Genomic DNA, 18,790 nt, shown 5'->3' with positions numbered 1-18,790 from the left:
CCGCAGTTCGAAGGATCCATCTTTGTGCATTTGCATAGATGAATTTACAGCAGGGGAGGTGGGTATAGAGAGCAGAACACGTATGTCCAATGGCATGCACGTGCAGACTGAAGCACATTTCCACAGACATCTATCTAGCTATATATATATATATATATATATATATATATATATATAAGGCATAGATGAATACGGGCGGCTCTTGAAATCCTGCGGAGGTTGTGTTGACCTTTAGGTATGTCGTTTTGCTGGAAGGCTAGAACTTCCGTGTTTGTTTGCGTTCTGCTTGGAGTGTTTCTTTCCATTTCACTCTATGCCTTTCCACTTTTGCGTCACGTCCACCATGATAGCTTTCCCAGTCGCGACTACCCAGACCCCGTCGGGAACGGCGGTTCCGCCGCTCGAGATTGGCTGTGTGCGTTTCTCGGCTTGGTCGGCGGCCGTCGCCTCTCCCTTTTTTCTCGAGCCCGCGGAGTTCCCTCCCGGCTTGCCGAGGTGTCTGAGCTGCGGGGGCGTGAGTGCGTACACTGTGCCGACGACGGTGCAGACGCCTTTCTCGGGATCGTGACTGGAGATGCCGACGTCGACGACGATAGAGGCGTCCACGAGCAGCGGTCGAAGGAAGGTGACTTCCAGATTCTTGGTCGCCGCGCGTTTGAAGACAAAATGCGCCATGTAGCCTAGGGAGTTGTCCAGGAGCGTCGCGATGAATCCGCCGTGAGCGACGCCCTTGTGGCCACAAACCTTCCGGCCGACATGGCACGAAACCAGCATGTGCGCGTCAACCAAAGTGTGCTCCGCAGAAGCGCCTGCCCTGGCTTTTTTCTCCGGGGAAAAGGACTCCGAAGACGCACAGTCCGTGCTCGGCCCGGGTGTATGTACACCCGAAGGTGCACCTGCCGGCTGGGGTGTCTGTGCAGCTTCAGGCGTATGTACACTGTCTTCACAGCTGACCAAGTAGTTCAAATCCGAGACTTCCCCGTAAGCAGTGAGGACGTCGTGGAGAAGGTGGGCGTATTCCTCTTCTTCCTCTTGCGCGGTCTTTTGCTCTTCGTCGGATCTGTTTGACAGGCCCCGTGAAGAACGCCCCGTCTCGCCGGCATCCCACAGCGTTTTCCGCGTTGCAGCCTTCGCGGAGTCGAGCACGCCGCCTGCGGGCACGGTTCGATACACTCTGCATTTAAAACAAAAGTGCGCCCACGCGGGAATCGCAGACTGCGAGAGAAGAGGAGCGCCGTCGACCAGGACGTGTTTCTCTTCCTTCTCTCCCAGACTCGCTCCCTCCATGGCGCCGCTTCCTGGCTGCAATGCCGACAAAAAAGTGAGCTGCCTGGGGCAGGGACAGAAACGCGGACTCAGACGGGGAAAGACAAGAGTGGGCGAGGAAGGACGTGCCGACGCCGAGGAGCTGAGGCTGCGTGAACAAACGAGGCGCTGTCACATAAGCCTCGCCCCCACTCCCCACATGCAACTGTCCAAATCGAACTGTCGTTCTTTGAGGTTCAAGGAGCATTAGAGAAGAGGCACGACAAAGAATGGCCTGTTGCACGTGCTAGGAGACGGGAAGATGCGCACGTACGGATCGACGGTTTTATATGCGCCTCTGCCCTGCCTCGCGAGACAATCTGGCCTCAGTATGTCTGTGCGTATGGGCGGGAGGCGGTCCTCCTTGTGACGGCGCACTCTGTCGCGATTCAAGATTCGCGGGAAAAACGGGGCCGCATGCAGAGTTTGTTCTCCATTCACACTCCGGTCGCCAGCTGTTGAGTTGTTCCAGGAATCGGAGACCCAAAATGCTCACAGGGCGACGAGGAGCGAGGAAGCGACCGAGCACAAAGTGGCGAATCAAAGGGCACGATCGCTTTTGGGTTCGCGAAGGCTCACCGTACACCTGAACTCTAGAAAACGTCTTTCATTCGTTGAGGCGTGTATGCGCGTGTACACCCAGCTATCCTCTCTCCGGATCGGCTCTCGGCAGGTACGGCAAAGGCCCCCGGCGTCGCGAGGCGATTGCCTGCACGTGCGAGAAAACCCTAAAACCACACCACAAAATGACAGAAATGCTGTCGGCTTCGACGGAAGGACACACACACACGCACACAGATCCACGTTTGTCTCCGCGAATTTGCGGTTTTCAATTGGAACCCGCTTTCCGGCACAAAAATACAGCAGAGAACCGTGGACCGCCGACTTTGCAGTCTTTTTACTCACGCGTCAAGAGACTCTCCTCCCATCTCTCTCTGGTCGACCTCAGGTCTTTTCTGCCGCGTTTTTTCGGGCACAAAGTAGACACCGGGCCGCCGCTGGGCCGAGCTGTCTCCCCGGAGGGCTCGCTGAACAGCCAGCACGTGTGCATGCGCGCGCGACTTGATAGGAAATCTCAATCTTTGTCGACGGAGAAGAGAAATCCGAGCAGGCGAAGCTGGCCGACCAATGAATGCGCGGCAAAAATGGGACCGCCGATGCCGAGAGACACCTTAAAACAGCAGAAACAGTTACGGAGGCAAGAGAGATGCAACGAACCCTCAACTGTCGTGCATGCAGGCGAGCGTGAAATTTTCTGAGGAAGCGATATCTGCAACCCCGCGTTTTTCGGCGCACGGGTCTTCCGAGTGTCTCTCCAGCTCAATGTTCGCGAGAAGTAAGAGAGCCGTGGAGCGGACTGCCCATCGCACAGAAAAAACGCGGTCTCTGACGTTTTGTTTTCTGCCTCTCCTTACACAGATAGCCTCGCACTATGCTTCGCTCCACCCTTCTGAACACGTTTTTAAAATACACACAGGCGTATCTCTTTATCTTCTGTGCAGCCTTGAGTACGGCGCCGAGATCTCCATCGAGACGCCACAGAGCCCGCTTTTCTCTCTGTGAGCTGAGAACGCTTCTTGGTTTCTGCTGAGTTTATTTCATAACTATCCTTTCAAGATTTTCGTCTCTTGACTCTCTTTCACCGGAATCTGTCTTTTCTCACTGTCGTCTTCGCGGCGTGGAAACCCGCATTTTCTCGTCTTCTCGCCCGCTGGTTCTCGCCGTGTCTCCCCAAAAACGCGGCAGTGCATGCATTTTCCACGAAGAACAGTGTCCTTTTTCCGTTTTTCTCCGGTTTTCCCAGTTCTGTGTTCGCCTCGACACGCCCAAGGAGCCCCTCTTATCGTCTTTCGAGACGAGGAGACTTTTTGGAAACAGTCCTCTCCTCCGGGTGTATCTTGTTTTTGGAGGTGAAAAACAGCTTTAGAACTTCCCGTCCGCTTTTTAAAAGAATCGAAGCCACGTTTGCCGGTGGCTGCCTTCCCTCGCTGGTTCTTCCTCTCCATTTTCTTCGGGGTTCTGCCTGCACTTCTCCCTCGTTTCCCCGCGTCTCGCGCTTATCAAAGGCTCCAGTTTTCCGCTGCCGCGTCATTTCTCTCCGTTCTTTCGTCGCTCTTCGCCCCATCTTCTCTCCTTCCTCGTCCGAGACCTCTGCTTCTACTTTATCAAAGATGGAAACACCGCCAGCAGCAGACCCAGCCCCACCCTCTCCCCTCTCTTCTTCCTCGTCTTCTTCGTCTCCCTCTCCCCCCTCTTCTCCCCCCTCTTCTTCCTCTTCTTCCTCTTCTTCTTCCTCGTCTGCTTCCTCGTCTTCTTCCTCGTCTTCTTCCTCTTCTTCTTCTCGTTCTGCAATGGTGATGGTGATTGTCGGCATGGCCGGGAGCGGAAAGACGACGTTTGTGACGGGTTTGCACAAGTTTCTGCGTGAAAGTGGGAAGCGCGTGTACACTGTGAACTTGGATCCGGCAGTCGTTTCGCTCGGCTACGAGCCGAACATTGACATCCGAGACACCGTCGACTACAAGAAAGTGATGCAGCACTACCGTCTCGGGCCGAACGGCGCGATTCTGACGTCGCTGAACTTGTTCGCCACAAAGTTCGGAGACGTCTTGCAACTCCTCGAACAGCGGAAATCGACGCACGACGTGATCCTCGTCGACACTCCCGGCCAGATTGAAGTCTTCACCTGGTCAGCGAGCGGCACAATCATCCTCGAGAGCCTCAGCGCGTCGCTGCCGACTTGCGTATGTTACGTGCTCGACACTCCCAGATGCTCCAGGCCGGTGACGCTGATGAGCAATATGCTGTACGCATGCAGCGTTCTCTACAAGGCAAAACTGCCCTTCATCGGATGCTTCAACAAAATCGACGTGGCGAACCACCAACTCTGCCAAGAATGGATGACAAACTACGACGCGTTCCAGGTGAGAGACACGCGCGCACGCGCGCCTTCTAGAGATCCCATCTCTCACAAGCCTGGACATCAAAACAGTCACAGAAAGGAGACAGACAAGTCGCGGAAGAGTCACTCAGATCTTTCGTTCCTCCTCACGCATATGCGGGTGTACGTTCGCATGCGTGTTTGCAAGCAAAAAGATGTAAATTCGTAGGGCTTTGTAGGCAGTGGAAGCGAGCGAGAATAAGAGACTCTTGTGGAAACCTCGGCGTGCGACAGAGGGGAGGGATACGGACAACTATGAAGTTGCCGAGGCATTCCAGGCCGTGATGTACAGGCATAGGGTATTCGACATTGCAGGAGCGTGAGCCAAAACGTTGCACACTATATATGTACATATATATATATATATATATATATATATATATATATGCGTGCGTAGAGAGAGAGAGAAAGCAACGCCTTGTATCCGAATTCGAGATGCTTCGGTGATTTGCTGGAATGTGTTTCATCAGGAGGCGTTGCTGACGGACGAGAGTTACTTGGCCAGCTTGAGCCGCTCGAGTGCTCTCATGCTCGTCGAGTTTTACCGCGTCATTCAGACGATCGGCGTCTCCTCCGTCTCGGGGGAGGTAGGAGAAATCCTTAAACCTGAAACCCTGAAAAAAATGGAAATTCAAAAACAGCCAGATGTCTGCTCGAGACACGACGCAACACAAGCATGGATTTGTGCGTCTGTATTTGTTTTTGTATCTCTGCGTGTGCGCCTTTCTCCCTGTACAGCTATGTGTAGATCTGTGTAGGCGTATATCTTTCTGTCGATATCTATAAGTCTACATATACACAGATATATACTATATATATATATATATATAACTAACTAACTGCATAGAAAAGTGCATATATATGTATGGCTAGTGCGCATGGACGCTTGCAGGCTGTAGGATGCAGCGAGGGTGTTTTTGGAGACATGCAGAGGCATAGAGGCGCAGAGATATCTTTCTGCATCCCTTTGTTTCCGGAGAGGATGAACGAGTATGGCATCGATCGTGATTTACACAGAGGGAGAGAGTGTTTGGGCCACTCCATATCGTATTCTTTATCAATATACGTATGCATCTATTTATCTATGTATATGTGTGGAGTTTTCTCTGCCTCTTTATCTGTATTTCTGTGTTCTTCTCTTTACCCATACGTGTGTGTTTTCCTCTCTCTCTGCATCGACTATCCCTCTATCCACATACCTGGATGCACATGTACATATATATATATATATATATATACATACATACGTGCATACATACATATATATACATACACATGTATGTATATTTGTGTAGGTTTGCGTTTTTCGCTATTGTTTCGACCGAGAGACGTGGTAGTGTTTGAGGAGTCAAAACGAACTGTCTGTTTGTTTCTCTCTTCTTGTCAGGGTATGGTTGACGTGCTAACCCAGTTGGAGAGATGCGCCGAGGAGTACCGGCAGGAGTTTCTGCCTTTTCTGGAGCAGCAGAAGAAGACGAAAGAGGAGAAAGCCCGCGAGGCTGCGGACGCTCAACTCGCTCGCTTCAGACGGGACTATGATCCTTCGGCACAGGCTGCGGCTCTGGCAGCTGCCGTCTCCGCCAGCGCCTCCAAACCCGAGAAGAAGGGTGTCTCTGGAGCCCAAGAGACAGACTCTTCGGGCGCGAAGAGACAAGACGAGGTGGGGGAGGGACAGGCCCGCGACTAGGATGTGGGGAAGACTGACGCTGTCCAAGTGCGCAGGGAAACTGGAGATGGAAGGAGGCGATCGTGAAAAAAAATTGAAGAGAGTCTCTTTCAGGTTGAGGGAAGACGGCAGCGGACCCGGAACTGCATGCGCTTTTGCGCATGTGATGGAAGTCCTCGAGGACTGGAAAGAATGCGGTAGACGGAGCAACCCACGGACGCGTCGTGGGGAAAACGGGGGCTTGCCGAGAAAAAACCGAGACCTTTCGAAATCGACAGAAGGTCGACTTTGGTAACTTTTATCTCTCTCTGCATCGATTCTCCCACTTGTTCTCTATACATACAAATAGTTATGTATATGGCTATCCATATCTGTTTCATTCTTCCTCTTTGTGCCTCTCTTTTCTACAGAGAGAGCTATAGGTATTCGCACGTCTCGCTCGCCGCCTGCCTCTTCTTATACTCTTCGACAAGGCTGTCTCAGTCCCACCCGATGTCTTTGTCAACATTAATGTACAGACATTCATATATATATATATATATATATATATATATATATGCGGGGCTAGGTAGATGTGAGCAAACGCAGCTTTTTTTCCTGCAGTACTTGTTCTACGGTGTATTCCACCTGCGGTGTTTGTACACATACGTATATATGCATATGTATGCATTTATTTTTTGCGTTTAATTTCATTAGACATTCGCTTGAGCTTCAAATCATGTCCTCTCAGAGTCTCGCGCGCTGCCTCGGGGCCCTTCGCCCGCGGGAGAAGCCTCGTTTTCTCAGTCCTCGGGGAGAGTCTATCCACTTGTTTTGCATTTTCAGTCTCTTCTCCACGGTCGCTCTTCAAGAAAAGGTGCCCAATAGCCTCTGCTACGCAACCTCTGCGAGGGCGTTTAGGGTTTCCGGCGTTGTGACTGCCATCTCATCGGCATCTACGAATGATGCATGCAAATATATATATATATATATATACATGGATGTGTATAAATCTGTAGATATATATTAACATATAAGGAACAATATAGAGGGATACACGGGGATATCAACGCGTACAATTTTAAAATATATGTATGTATATAAACGTGTATAAATATGCCTTTATATATATATATATATATATATATATATTGTTGGTTGCTTTTGAAGACGTACCGAGTTTCTCCCCCAAAACGTTTGTATATATTTGCATATAAAAATTTATACGGAGACCTACCCATAGGGTTATTTATGTGTTACAGCAGGTACGGAATCTGTCCTACAGAGACATCTCGTGTGTCACTGCAACCTCACAAATGCCATGTTTCGAAAAGGGGAACGAGAATCTGCGCTCACTCAGACACCTTTGTGGAAACAGCGAAGGCGCGAGGAAAATACGGAGAAAAGATGGAACGGAAAAGCTCGAGAGTTGTCGACGATCGTGTCGAAGAGAGACGGCCCACCCATAGGCGAGGCTCCACGCGGCAGGTGTACGTACACCCGCAAGCACATCGAGGGACCGCAAAGAACAGAGAGCGTAGCCGAAACAGAAGAAACGAGAGGAAAGAGAAACGGAAAGACGTGAGCAGATGTGCCGCGCAGCAGTGATTTGACAAGAAAATTCGAGACTTCGACCACGGTGCAATTTAGACACAGACACCGCGGAGAAAACCGCGGACGTCTGCAGGAGGAAATTGATCTAAAAGAGACGCCGCACTCGGCGACAGATCTCTCCTGTTGGCACGGAGGGGTCAGAGAATGCAAACCTGGAAATGTCGCTCCCGACGCGGAAGGGGCGTCAGTGCCCGAGATGCTTTGGAGCTGCGTGGAAAAGAGACTTCAACACAAAGCTGAAAAAAAACACACACGCAATTCACCTCGCTCGTAAGCACAGACAATCCAAATCCATCAAACAGGACAGATGGAAACAAGCATTCCCAAGTTGACCAACGAAACAAAACGTGCACATATATAAACAGATGAATGTATATATATATATATATCCACCTATCTTTATATTTTCTTTCTCTCAATATATATGCAGATATATATATATATATATATATACATACCTCCGGACATCTGTAGATGTATATATGTCCATCTGTCTGTATCTACATCTTCTTTCTCTCCAGGTACATATATATATATATATATATATACCTCCATATATCTTTATGTATATATATATATATATATATATGACTGCATCAGTGCCACGACGACGGTTTCTCGTCACTTTCGAAAGAGATGACTGAGAAGTCGCCGAGATGACGCGTACGCTTCAGCGAGGAGAGTCTCAATTTCCTGCTCAGTCCAGTCCGCTGTTGGGAAGTTTTGGATGAAAATCATCAACTGCGCAGCAGACAAGCGAGGCAGAGCGCACAGAGAGAAAGACAGAGGCCGACAAATCGCGTTCTTGTCGAGACGGGGCTGCTGCGTTGTGCGCCCTGTCGGTCTCAAGAAGCGAGGGAGGGACACGAGCGGCTTTCTCTGCCGTGTTTCTCCTCGCTGAAAGAAGCGGCAAGGGAAAACGATTTCTGCAAAAAACGCCTACATCGACCGCAGAGTTGAAACCAGAACCTGGCCGCGCCCTCCTCGCCTCTCTCTCGCCCTCGGCATGCATTCGTAAAAACGCGCTTTTCACTGCGGAAGAAGCTTTCCAGATATTGCTGTTCCGCCAACATCGGTACAGCAATATATGTATATTTCCATTATATATACACGAATATGTGTATAGGCAGATGTATAACAAAGTGAAGATATGCACAGAAGCATGTGTTGTTTTTGTAGCGTCTGTTTGACCGTCCTGTAGGTACGCCCTTCCCCTCTCTGCTCAGCGGACTCTCCACACACACCTGTTTCGTTTCGCTCTCGACAAAGAGGAATCTGGAACCGTCAATTTTTTTCCGCGAACCAACGCGTCACCCTTCTGTCTTCACACATCTCAGTGCACCAGCAGATATAGGTGCCCATTTCGCGTCTATCTACGCCTGTAGCTCTCTATAAATCTGTCCATATCTAGAGATATTTACGTAGGGAATTGCCGTGAGGTGACGATACGTAGCTCATGCGTATCTGCATCTGAGTTGCCACAGACGTATGATTACCGCCGTGTGTATGCAGATATAATCTGGTGTATATACACAGTCGAACGCGCGGAATGTCCGTTTCACTCACCTGCTGGAAGTTCATTTCCTTGAGTTGCGGCGACCAAAAGACGAGGAAGACTGCTCGCGAAAGAGAGACACAAAAAAGACCGCCTCTCAAGACACGAAATCACCCCAGGAAACCTCTTCTCTCCGACGACACGGGGGCACGTAAGAACCCGCAAGCGAAAGCCAGAGGCGATTCTCTTGAAAGTGCAGTCTCTCGCCCCTCGCAAGATCGCGAGAGGAGCACAGTCGCGGCAGCGTCGAAGAGACGAATCCGTGCAGTCCTTCACAGGCAGCTGACACATCTTTTCAGTGGAAGAGAAGCGACACGGAGGGTTCACGAAACAGCCTTTCGAAATCCAGGTGTCTCTGCAGACGGCTCGCTCATACACGGCGCCAAGCGTAGAACCACAAAAACGCCGACATCTCTACGTTTTCCGTGCATGCGGTGCATGCGTTTGGCTTTCCAGCCGAATTCTGAGTTTGCACGCTGGCGTCTCGTTTTCGTGCCTATTCTTTAAGAGACGAAGGATTCTGCAACGCGCAAACGTTCCTGGATTCTTCAGGCGCCGTCCAGTCTTGACCGAGAACCAGGAGTGGCTGCTCTTCTCACAGCTGTCTCTTCCTACCTTCCCCCCTCAACCAGGAACACCGAGATCCTCTTTAGCTCTTTCGCGTGCGAGAAACAGAGAGGGATAGAGAGAAAAGAAGCCTCAGAGCATCTCACCCGCGCACACGTAGACATGGAAGGAGCTGAAGCCTTCAGCTTGCTCGGCGATGTAGGTGTCCCAGAGGCGGATGACGCATCTGAGGGGAAACTCTCTGCAAAAGCGAACGCAAAGAAAAAAGGCGAAAAGCGAAAGACGTTTGGATGTTTGGTCATGACCGGTCTCCTGTTCGTTTCTTTTCAAATTCACGCGACGGGTTCTTCGGTTTCGGAAAAAACGCATGGGATCTCGAGATATGGAACAGCCTCTGAAGAGTGTCGACAGCTGCACAGAGATATGTCGCCTTTTCCGTGGAAAAAAGGAAAGGAACGACCCGCTTAAGGAACAACGGAGTCGCTGAGCCGGAGCAGCGGAGATAGAGCACCAATGGAGGAAGCAGAAGATTTCAAAAAGTAGCAAAAAAAGACTTGCGAGAAAGTCGCTTGGCGCATACGTACCTCATAAGCAGGCAATTCATCCACCGGAAAGACATCTGCAGGAAGTCAACACCTTGTGACGTCAGGTGTACGTACAGCGGCTCTGAAAACGGCGAGCACAGGTGCCAACAAAAACCAAAACAGCGACAGAAGGGGAAATGCAGGCACTGGCAAAAGCGGAGGTACTGACCAGTCTGCACAAAACGTGAAATGAAGCTCTTTTCGCCAGAGAAAACGGCACGCCGACACGTGGACGCAAACCCAGAGGGCGGCTCTCAACCAGTACGGCTCTCCTTTCCACTGTGGGTTTCTCCCTGTAGAACCATATATGCATACAGTCACAGTCATATATACATATATATATATATATACATACATACATACATACATACATACATACATACATACAGTATGACCAGCATTCTGGATGACAGATCTATGCGTGAGTTAAGTGGGATACATCCAAAAAGATCTGCGTGCATACGCGTAAGTGAATCTATATATGTCTATATATATATATATATATATATAGATAGATAGATAGATAGATAGATAGATAGACAAATACATAGATAGATAGAGATAGACAGATAGATGTAAAAAGGCATATATATATATATAGTGAGAGAGGGGTACAAGCATAGATGGACGGATACACGCTGATAAATGCATGTAGAGACGGATGAATAAGGGCGGTTTGTGTAATGTCGCTGTGTGTGTCCATCGACAGTGTGAAGTTTTTGCCAAGTGTGGAAATACCATCAACTCGCTTGACGATGTCGGTGAGCTTCAAGACGGAGCGCTGAATTCCTGGCTGTCCGAAAGTGAAGTGGTCCTGCAACAGACAATCAAGTTTCCTCAACAACAATTCATTCAGTGATCTTCTCCGCAAGCGGAGCTCATAAACAGAACGTAAACCACCCGACGCTCAATCGGAAAGTACATATACAGGCGTCGATATTTCTTCTTGACACACGCGCACGAGACATCACCTCGTGAATGCAGAGGGCATGCTGCCTCCTCTGAGTCCTGTGGTTTTGTCGTGCTTTACATTGAAAGATTCAACGAAAACCGGGAGCGAAAAAAGTGAAAATATAAACCAGGAGTCCATGCCGTAGTGAATACTCCCCAGAAAAAGCTTATAAACAAAACCTTGTCTCAGGGATTACTTCTTCCAGTACATGGCACTGACCATACTGGCATCAGAGTCGTTTTCCATCGCTGTTAATAGGAATGACAACAGTATTCCTATTTGTACACCGCATTTCAAACACTCTGGGTAGGCATTTGTGTCGTACGAGTTACACCCTGCGGTACAAGGTAAAAACCCTTTCCCCAGTAGTTGAATACATATCATACGTAGATGAGATGTGAAATCGATTCTGTGGATGAAAGGAAAACATGGGTAGGGGGGACACAGCGTTCGAGGGGTCGAATCCGTCTGTCGGCAACCGTTGCCAGAATGACAATCCACAGAAAGAGAACAGAAAGGAGAGGAGGAAACTTGGGAGACTGCGGGGGACCTCACTTGAATGTGCGCAAGCAGTTTCGAGAGACACCAGAACGAATCCGCCTCGACCTCCTCGAGGATCTCGACAGGAATCTGAGAGAGAAATCGCAGGTGGATGTACACCGCAATGAACAACTGCATGCACACAATGTGTAGGGAATGCAAATGCAAAAGGGCGTACGGCTGGCGGGCACACGCATAGACACAACGCTCTTTTTTCACACGCAAATCAATATACGATTGTATGTTTATATATACTCATGTATAGGTATGTAAGTGTACACGTACGTGTGAGTATGTATGTACGGCTAGATATCAAAATATGTTATATATATGTACGTGTGTATTGATATATGTGAGCAATAAACTCGTTGATGGGTAAGACGTGAGACTGCCTGCGAGAGAGAGAGAGCATGGGAATGATTTAGATTGAGGACGAAGCAAGAAAAACCTGCCGCAGTTCACAGGCAGAAATCCGCTTTCTTACGTCTTCAATGGAAACTGTGTCGGGGTCTCGTCCTGCACAAAGAGAAAGACGAGAGGGTGCTCGAATCGTAGGAGAGGACGAAAAGCACGACACAGAGAAAACAAACAACGAAAGAGAAAAGAAGGGAAAGCAAGGAAGAAGAGACGAGGAGGCAACCGGCTGGCGTATGATAAGAGAGAAGGGCGAGAAAGGGAGACTGAAAAGTGAAGAAGAAATACGCCCAAAGGGGAGGTTCCCACCTCTTCCTCCGAACCAGAAGCGCAGGGGGCCGAAGCATTGCCGTTGAGCGTTATTTTGCCTCGAAACGCTCTCGCCACCAGATAATTCAGAGGCAAGAAGACGCAGTTTTTTCTTTGAGTGTAAAAACGAGTGGACAGGTGGGAAGGTGCCAAGAAAGGCAAGCGAGACGAAACAGCAGGAAAGACGGATGGATGTGTGCTGCGAATTTTGATTCTTTTTTCTGTTTTTGCCTTCACGTCGCGGAGCTGGCCGTACCGAGACTGCTCTCGAGGAAGACAGAGAGAAACGGAGTGATCAGATCGTTGATACCCTGAAAATTCGCAAACAAGTGGAACGAAAAAAGACGTCGCGGGAAACAGACGGGAAGCGCAAAGCGGCAGGCACACACGCCCACGATCGTAAAAACGCAGGGGCGGATATGCGACGAAGAGCGCCGTAGAAATGGAACGAAAGAGGGAGAGGTGGCAAGAAAAGAACGCGAGAAAAGAGAAAAGCTCGTCGCCGTTTGATCCTATAGAGAGGAAGAGGCATAGATGGAAATAGAGTAAGAGGCATCGACGGAAATAGGGGAAGAAGGCACACAAAGAAACGAGAAAATACACGCGCGACGGGTTCTCACCTGGACGTATCCGCTGGCAGGATTCTTCACGGCCCAGAGAAACAGTGCTCGTTCCATGCATCTGTGTGAGTGAAGAGAAAGCACAAAAAGAAAGGATTCGGGAGAAAAGAAAAAGGGGGAACGAGCAGACGGCCAGCACTGGCATGAGCGCCGAAACTCCGGAACGGACAATTTCGACAGCCTAAAAGCGAGAGATAGACTAGTTTGACCCCTGGGAAAAACTCTGTCACCCTGTTAAGAACAAAGAGGTGCGGAAAATGGCGCGTCTCCAAAAGCTCTTCAGAGATGTGGATGCATGGTGACGAAGTCTCGCAAATCGTCAAAAAGAACAGACCTCACCCTTGAATTCGAGGATGGCTGAAGAAGAGGCGACCAGAATGCGTGCGCGGAATGTCGACGCGCAACTGTCGCAGCAGCTTGCCTTCCTCAACGGACAGAGCTTCTTTCTCGTAGTAGTGCTGAGGGAAAGCGAAGAGAGACACCCCAAAAGAAACAGAAAGCGACAAGATAGTCCGCTCTGCAGCGACATCGTAGAAATCTAGAAATACATCCATATATATATATATATATGTATATGTCGAGGTTTTGAACGTGTATTTCTCTATATAGGGACGCGTCGGCATGCCTCGATAAAACGAATCTTGAAGAGAGAGATGGATATACACGCAGGCTGTCAGGGGTGGGCGTAGATTAGCTGTGCCTGCATTTTTGTTTGCTTGCGTCGAGGCGCCGGTGTCTTGTGACGTTGTGGAAAGGGGCTTACCTCGAGGAGTTCCTTGTATTCGCTGCGCTTCTTGGCGAGAACTGGGCAGAGACGAGAAAGAAAAAAGCAGCCATCCGTTTTGGCACCACAGAGATTGTCTTTACGCGAACAACTCCTCCCCTTCTTTCCAACAGGAGACAACGTCCTCTCGGCGTGAACCGACAGAAAACTCCACCCTTTACGAACTATGCAGAGATTCAGGACTATCCTAGCTCGCGTACCCGCAACATCCACAACTGCTTTCAAGTGTAGATGCCGTCATTTTTAAGCATATATCCATGCAAAATAAACATGTGTTTAGCGAATTATATTCATTTGTATTCCAATATATTTATACACACCAATACATAGATATATGCGTGTGTAAATATATATATATATATATATATGCGGGTACCTGGAGGGAGGAGGCGCTGGCAGTCGTGGTGTGTGGAGGCGGTTCACGAGGTGCACTCGAACAAGCGACAAAAAAAGATGCGGATGCGCCGAAGAAGAATTGACACAGGAGTCGTTTCCAGTCGAGAGAAACGAAAGAAAGCGCGTGGAGCTGCCGCAAAGAAGAGACACTCGAGAAGATCTGCGGTGTACGTACACCGAGAATGTCGCGACTCACCGTGAGTGACGCGCTCGCGATTGACGGGGAGGTATCCCTGAAGACCCGCAGAGAGACATTCAAGAAAACGCACGATTGTCCACAGCTTGTACCGTTCGATTCAGGAGCATGTCGCTACACACGCACCGATCCTCTGTGCTCACATTGGAACAAACGCACAGGCGAGATTGGCGCCGCTTTCTTTTCGGCTTCTCCCTCTCTCGGGAGAGGCAAAATCCTCGGCGGTAGATGGCGTGAAGCCTCCGGAGGCGGGAGCGAAGTCGCTAGACCCGCAGTGTATGTGTGCGAGCAAAACTGAAGGTTCTCCGATCCCAAAGCTCAACGCGTAAGCAGACGAACGTCGCCGAGGAAGAGACGAAAAAAACGAGGATGACACTCAGCCTCGTGAGATGCAAAAATATTCGGCAAAAATTCTCCAACAAGCCCTCCCCCTGCCTGGCTTCTGACGCGCGTTGATACGTGCGAGCAGCGAAGAGATCTGGGGCGTGTGAGCGCGCGAGGGGAGACTCATTTTCATCCGAATATAAGCCGAACCGAGAGAATAAGATGCGTGGACCTACGAGGACGATTCGCCAGGAGTCGCTGCGAACGGAGGTCGGACAGCACTTGGGCACGCCGCTCCAGAGCAGCTGCTTCAGTTCGTCTGAAGAGGAGAGATGACAGCACAGGAGTGTGGGCGTTTTCCACAGCACTCGTTTTTTCTGCATCGAATTGAAAGGACCCGACAGAGAACGATATGCCACGCGAAGGGGTGGCTTCCGGTGTAGATCTAGAAACAGCCAGGGATCTGCATGCGTCTCAAGGGCGGCGGTGAGGGATACACGGAGGCCTCGAGCGAGTGCTGCGCCTCGCTTCGTGGTTGTCCGTTTTGTCTCGATGACACACAGGAAGACGGAGACAGCGGTTCTCGAAGTGATGACAAATTCCCAAGCAAATATCTGTCTATATACACATTTATATCTATATAGCTCAATAGGTATAGACGTATCTAGGGATGTATCTATACAAAGATAGACAGGAATGCTTGATTATGAAAGTGGTGTGTTTGAGAAACCGTGTTGTGGAGAAGGAGATATAGATGCATAGACTGATGAAAAGAGGCATATGGTCAAATACAGAGATATATGAATATATAGATGCAGATACAGACAGATATACATATATACATATATATATATATACATATATATACAGATATACAGATACAAAGAAAGAGTCATCGATATGTCTGTGGCGAAGCTTTGTTGCACAGCGTCGGTTTAAAGAAAGCTGTGAAGCGTCTTCCGCAGCGTCCACGTAGAATCTGTTTTTCGCGTGTTAAGCGAGGAAGCGACGTGAAAAAGGAAGCGCGACAGGCCAGTGGAGTTTTTACTTAGATCAATATTGGACCGCTCGAGGAGGGAACAGAAGCGCTCGGCGCGAACGGTCAGCTTCGAAGGCGACCCGCTAGGCTCGGCGGGAGTCTCCGAGGAGACAGTCTCTGCTCGTCGGGTCCGTCTCGCCCCTTCGCGTTTGGGCGAATTCTCGCAGCTTCCATGCTCGGGAAGAGGAAGGGGAGAGGGCCCGCGCGCAGGAGACGAAACAAAGGAAACCGACGAGAAAGACGAAGCAGAAGAGGAAGACGAAGAACTTGGAGGGTTGCGTGGAGAGGGAGGAGCCTCATTACTTGCAAGGGGAGAGGGCCACATCCTCGGAACCGCAAGTGGCCGAGCCGTGCATATGCATGCATTCGGCACAGAAAAAGACGGAAAAACAGAGAAGCAAAAACGACCGCAGACAGCGCGAACGCAAACTGGTGCAGTGAGGACAGATGTGAGTGCGAACACGAGAGAACGGGAGGAGACAGAGAGCAAACAAGAAGAATGACGAACAGGCAGAGGGAGAAAAACGGAGCGGAAGAAACAAGACGGCGACGAAGAGGAAGGACGACGAGGACGAGAGGAGACAACGATGAACGTGAGAAGAGAGGAAGGGAACAGACTGAAACGACAGCGTGAGATTTTCCTCCGCACGAAAAAGCTAGAGTGGTTCAGTTGGAATACGTAGATGGCAGACTGGAGCTGTCGTACGTGGTAGGGAAACGCGTCGCAAAGTTCTTTTTACCGGAAACAAGGAGACTGGAAAGGCGCAGAAACGTGAGAAAGGCGCAAGAGTGAAGAAACCAAAGAGGAAAGTGAGAGGCGAAACAGACACCGGGAAGCGAGAAAAAGAGGTGGCGACAAGATGAGAGAGAAGACCGGGAAGACGCGCGATCGGATTTGCACGTCTTCAAAGTCCACACACGAGAAAGGCAGCCTGACGTTCTGCTGGCCGAAAGCAAGTTCCTTTCGTTTTTTGTTAAGGAAAAACAGGTCCCTTTCGTCTTTTCGTGAGGATGTCTTTTCTTTTCGCGGATGTGTCTCCCTTGCAAGATCAACCGCCTCGTCCGCGTCTACTCTTCACCTTGCCGAGGAACCCCCTACGTCTTCATCTCTGACATTCTCTCCACAGCGCTATCGACCTCTCTACAGCGTTCTCTCCCCGATCTTCCCTCTCCATTTCCCTTCCACACTCTCTCTTTTTTCCTGCCTCGTGTCTCCTGACCCTCCTCCTGTCCTGCCTGTCATTCTCCCCCCCGCGATTCTCAGCTGCGAGCGGAAGAGGACGAGGCGAAATCTGCGTATGATGCTCCGAAGGGCGTGGAACACGCGGAAACGGAAGCGAAAGGGGAACCCAATCAGAAACAAAGATGACTGGGTACGATTAGAAAGGACAGGTGTTACTGCTCGAGGAAGACAAACACGCTTACAAGGAGACCGAATCAGAGTAGGCTGAACACCAGTTACCTTTACAAAAAAACGGATCGGATTAGGAAACCGAATCAGACTGGAAGATGAGTCAGATTAGAATAAAAACCAAATCAGAAAACGAAGGAAACGACTAGGATGAGAAAGATTAAAAGGTTAACGAATAGAATTAGAAAGAAAACAGAGTAGAAAGAGGACGAAATCGAACAGAAGGAAGACGAATCAGATTGTTCCCGGTGTCGCCCAAGCGATGAAACCGAGAAGAAAAAAGAGAGCCTGAGAGGAGAGCAGAGACTCTTTTTTCTCAGGCTCTTGCTTTCTTCAGCCTTCCTTGCCGTTGAGTGCCTCCCTCTTTCTCCCTGGCACGTGCTTGGATATCGAGTCGAGGTCACACATCTTTATGCGTCTTCAGATACTCTCATTCTCGCGTTGTCTCCGCCTCTATCCCACTCTCTCTTCTCTCTGGCCATTCCGCGACAGGGCCCTCTCTCCGTGTTTGGTTCCCTTTTCTCTATCTGCGTCTCTCTGTGCCTGTCGATCTCTCCGGCTTTTTCCGCCGACAGATTGGCAGTGAGCTTCGAAGAAAAGAGCGGAAAAGCGAGAAGAGTTTCGAGAAAAGAAGATCGCTCTGCGCAAGTGAAAGATATTCTGTGGACACGCGAAAAGCAGCGCCTGAAATCCAAAGCGGAGATGGAGGCGGCGAGCGCCAGCCACCAGCCACCGGGTGTATGTACACCTCATCCACAGACTGGCAAGCAGACGCAGAAAGAAAAAAGGAGAGTCGCCCTCCCCTTTCGCTCCGTTCTTGCGGAGACTGCGGAAAAGAGAGAAGGAAACGCAGCGAGAGAGGCAAAAAAAAACGGATCACTTAATCGACAGCCCAGTTCAGATCGCCTCTTCTCGACTCTGTGTGTGTCGACGCCGCGCTCGTCGTGCAACTTTCGTAGGTCTTCTGGAGAGAGAAGGCGAGAAAAAGACACGTGCGGGTTCTTCGACAGCGTGGAACCTCTACGAAACGCTGCTTTTTGAGGAAAAGCGACTGTGAGGAAGGCGGGCTCTCTCGCGCGTCTGCCAACATATTGGCGCTTTTTGCGGCACAAAGCTACTGAGACAACCCAACAGACAGTCGAGTGGCGCACTGCATGCGCGACCAGGCGAGGAGAGAGTGTCTTCGCGGAAGGCTCCGCGTTTTTCCTCGATGTGCCCCTTTCTTCTGTTTTTTGCCTCGAATCTGGTGTCCCTTTTCTTTCCCGCCACGGTGAGAGACGTAGGAAAGTATCGGCTCCTGGAGGTTCGGCGGCGCCAAGCTGGCCAGCCTTTTCTCTTCGACAGCCAGCTGTACAGACATCTCAGCGACTTTGAACCGAACATGCTTCTGCTTTTCGCCTGTCTTCGACCTTCGGATGCGCTGTGAGTTCGTTTCCTGCTCCCTGGACGCTGACTTCTCTCTCTCCACTTTTCTTCCTTGTGAACTGATCTTTCTTCTGTCGCTTTTGCCCAAGGCGAAGGACGCCTCTCCGATGAGAGCCTACAGGGTTTGGCCGAATAAGGAACAAGTTCGCAGTGCCTCGCGTAGCCACAT

General features: G+C 50.0%; 3 protein-coding genes across 3 annotated transcripts; 1 reads left to right on the top strand and 2 right to left on the bottom strand.

Moving 5' to 3' along the window:
• Nucleotides 1-306: 306 nt before the first annotated feature.
• On the bottom strand, nucleotides 307-1,287 carry NCLIV_014660 (hypothetical protein; the record flags this gene model as incomplete). The annotated part of the gene is made up of 1 exon (XM_003881656.1): nucleotides 307-1,287. The coding sequence occupies one exon, from the start codon at nucleotides 1,285-1,287 to the stop codon at nucleotides 307-309; it is 981 nt and encodes a 326-aa protein (XP_003881705.1).
• A 2,369-nt stretch (nucleotides 1,288-3,656) lies between these two features.
• NCLIV_014650 (putative XPA-binding protein) lies at nucleotides 3,657-5,933 on the top strand (the record flags this gene model as incomplete). The annotated part of the gene is made up of 3 exons (XM_003881655.1): nucleotides 3,657-4,229; nucleotides 4,717-4,833; nucleotides 5,634-5,933. 3 exons carry the CDS (start codon nucleotides 3,657-3,659, stop codon nucleotides 5,931-5,933), a joined length of 990 nt encoding a protein of 329 aa, XP_003881704.1.
• Nucleotides 5,934-8,126: 2,193 nt separating this feature from the next.
• Nucleotides 8,127-16,110, bottom strand: NCLIV_014640 (putative TBC domain-containing protein; the record flags this gene model as incomplete). The annotated part of the gene is made up of 14 exons (XM_003881654.1): nucleotides 8,127-8,246; nucleotides 9,072-9,121; nucleotides 9,774-9,868; nucleotides 10,212-10,293; nucleotides 10,950-11,025; nucleotides 11,719-11,835; nucleotides 12,188-12,219; nucleotides 12,683-12,737; nucleotides 13,047-13,107; nucleotides 13,386-13,504; nucleotides 13,810-13,850; nucleotides 14,423-14,459; nucleotides 14,983-15,065; nucleotides 15,795-16,110. 14 exons carry the CDS (start codon nucleotides 16,108-16,110, stop codon nucleotides 8,127-8,129), a joined length of 1,284 nt encoding a protein of 427 aa, XP_003881703.1.
• Between the last annotated feature and the right edge of the window lie 2,680 nt (nucleotides 16,111-18,790).

This window comes from Neospora caninum, chromosome V, assembly GCF_000208865.1.
Source record: "Neospora caninum Liverpool complete genome, chromosome V".
In the NCBI taxonomy this organism is placed as follows: Eukaryota; Apicomplexa; class Conoidasida; order Eucoccidiorida; family Sarcocystidae; genus Neospora; species Neospora caninum.
This window is presented reverse-complemented; position numbering and strand designations above follow the sequence as displayed.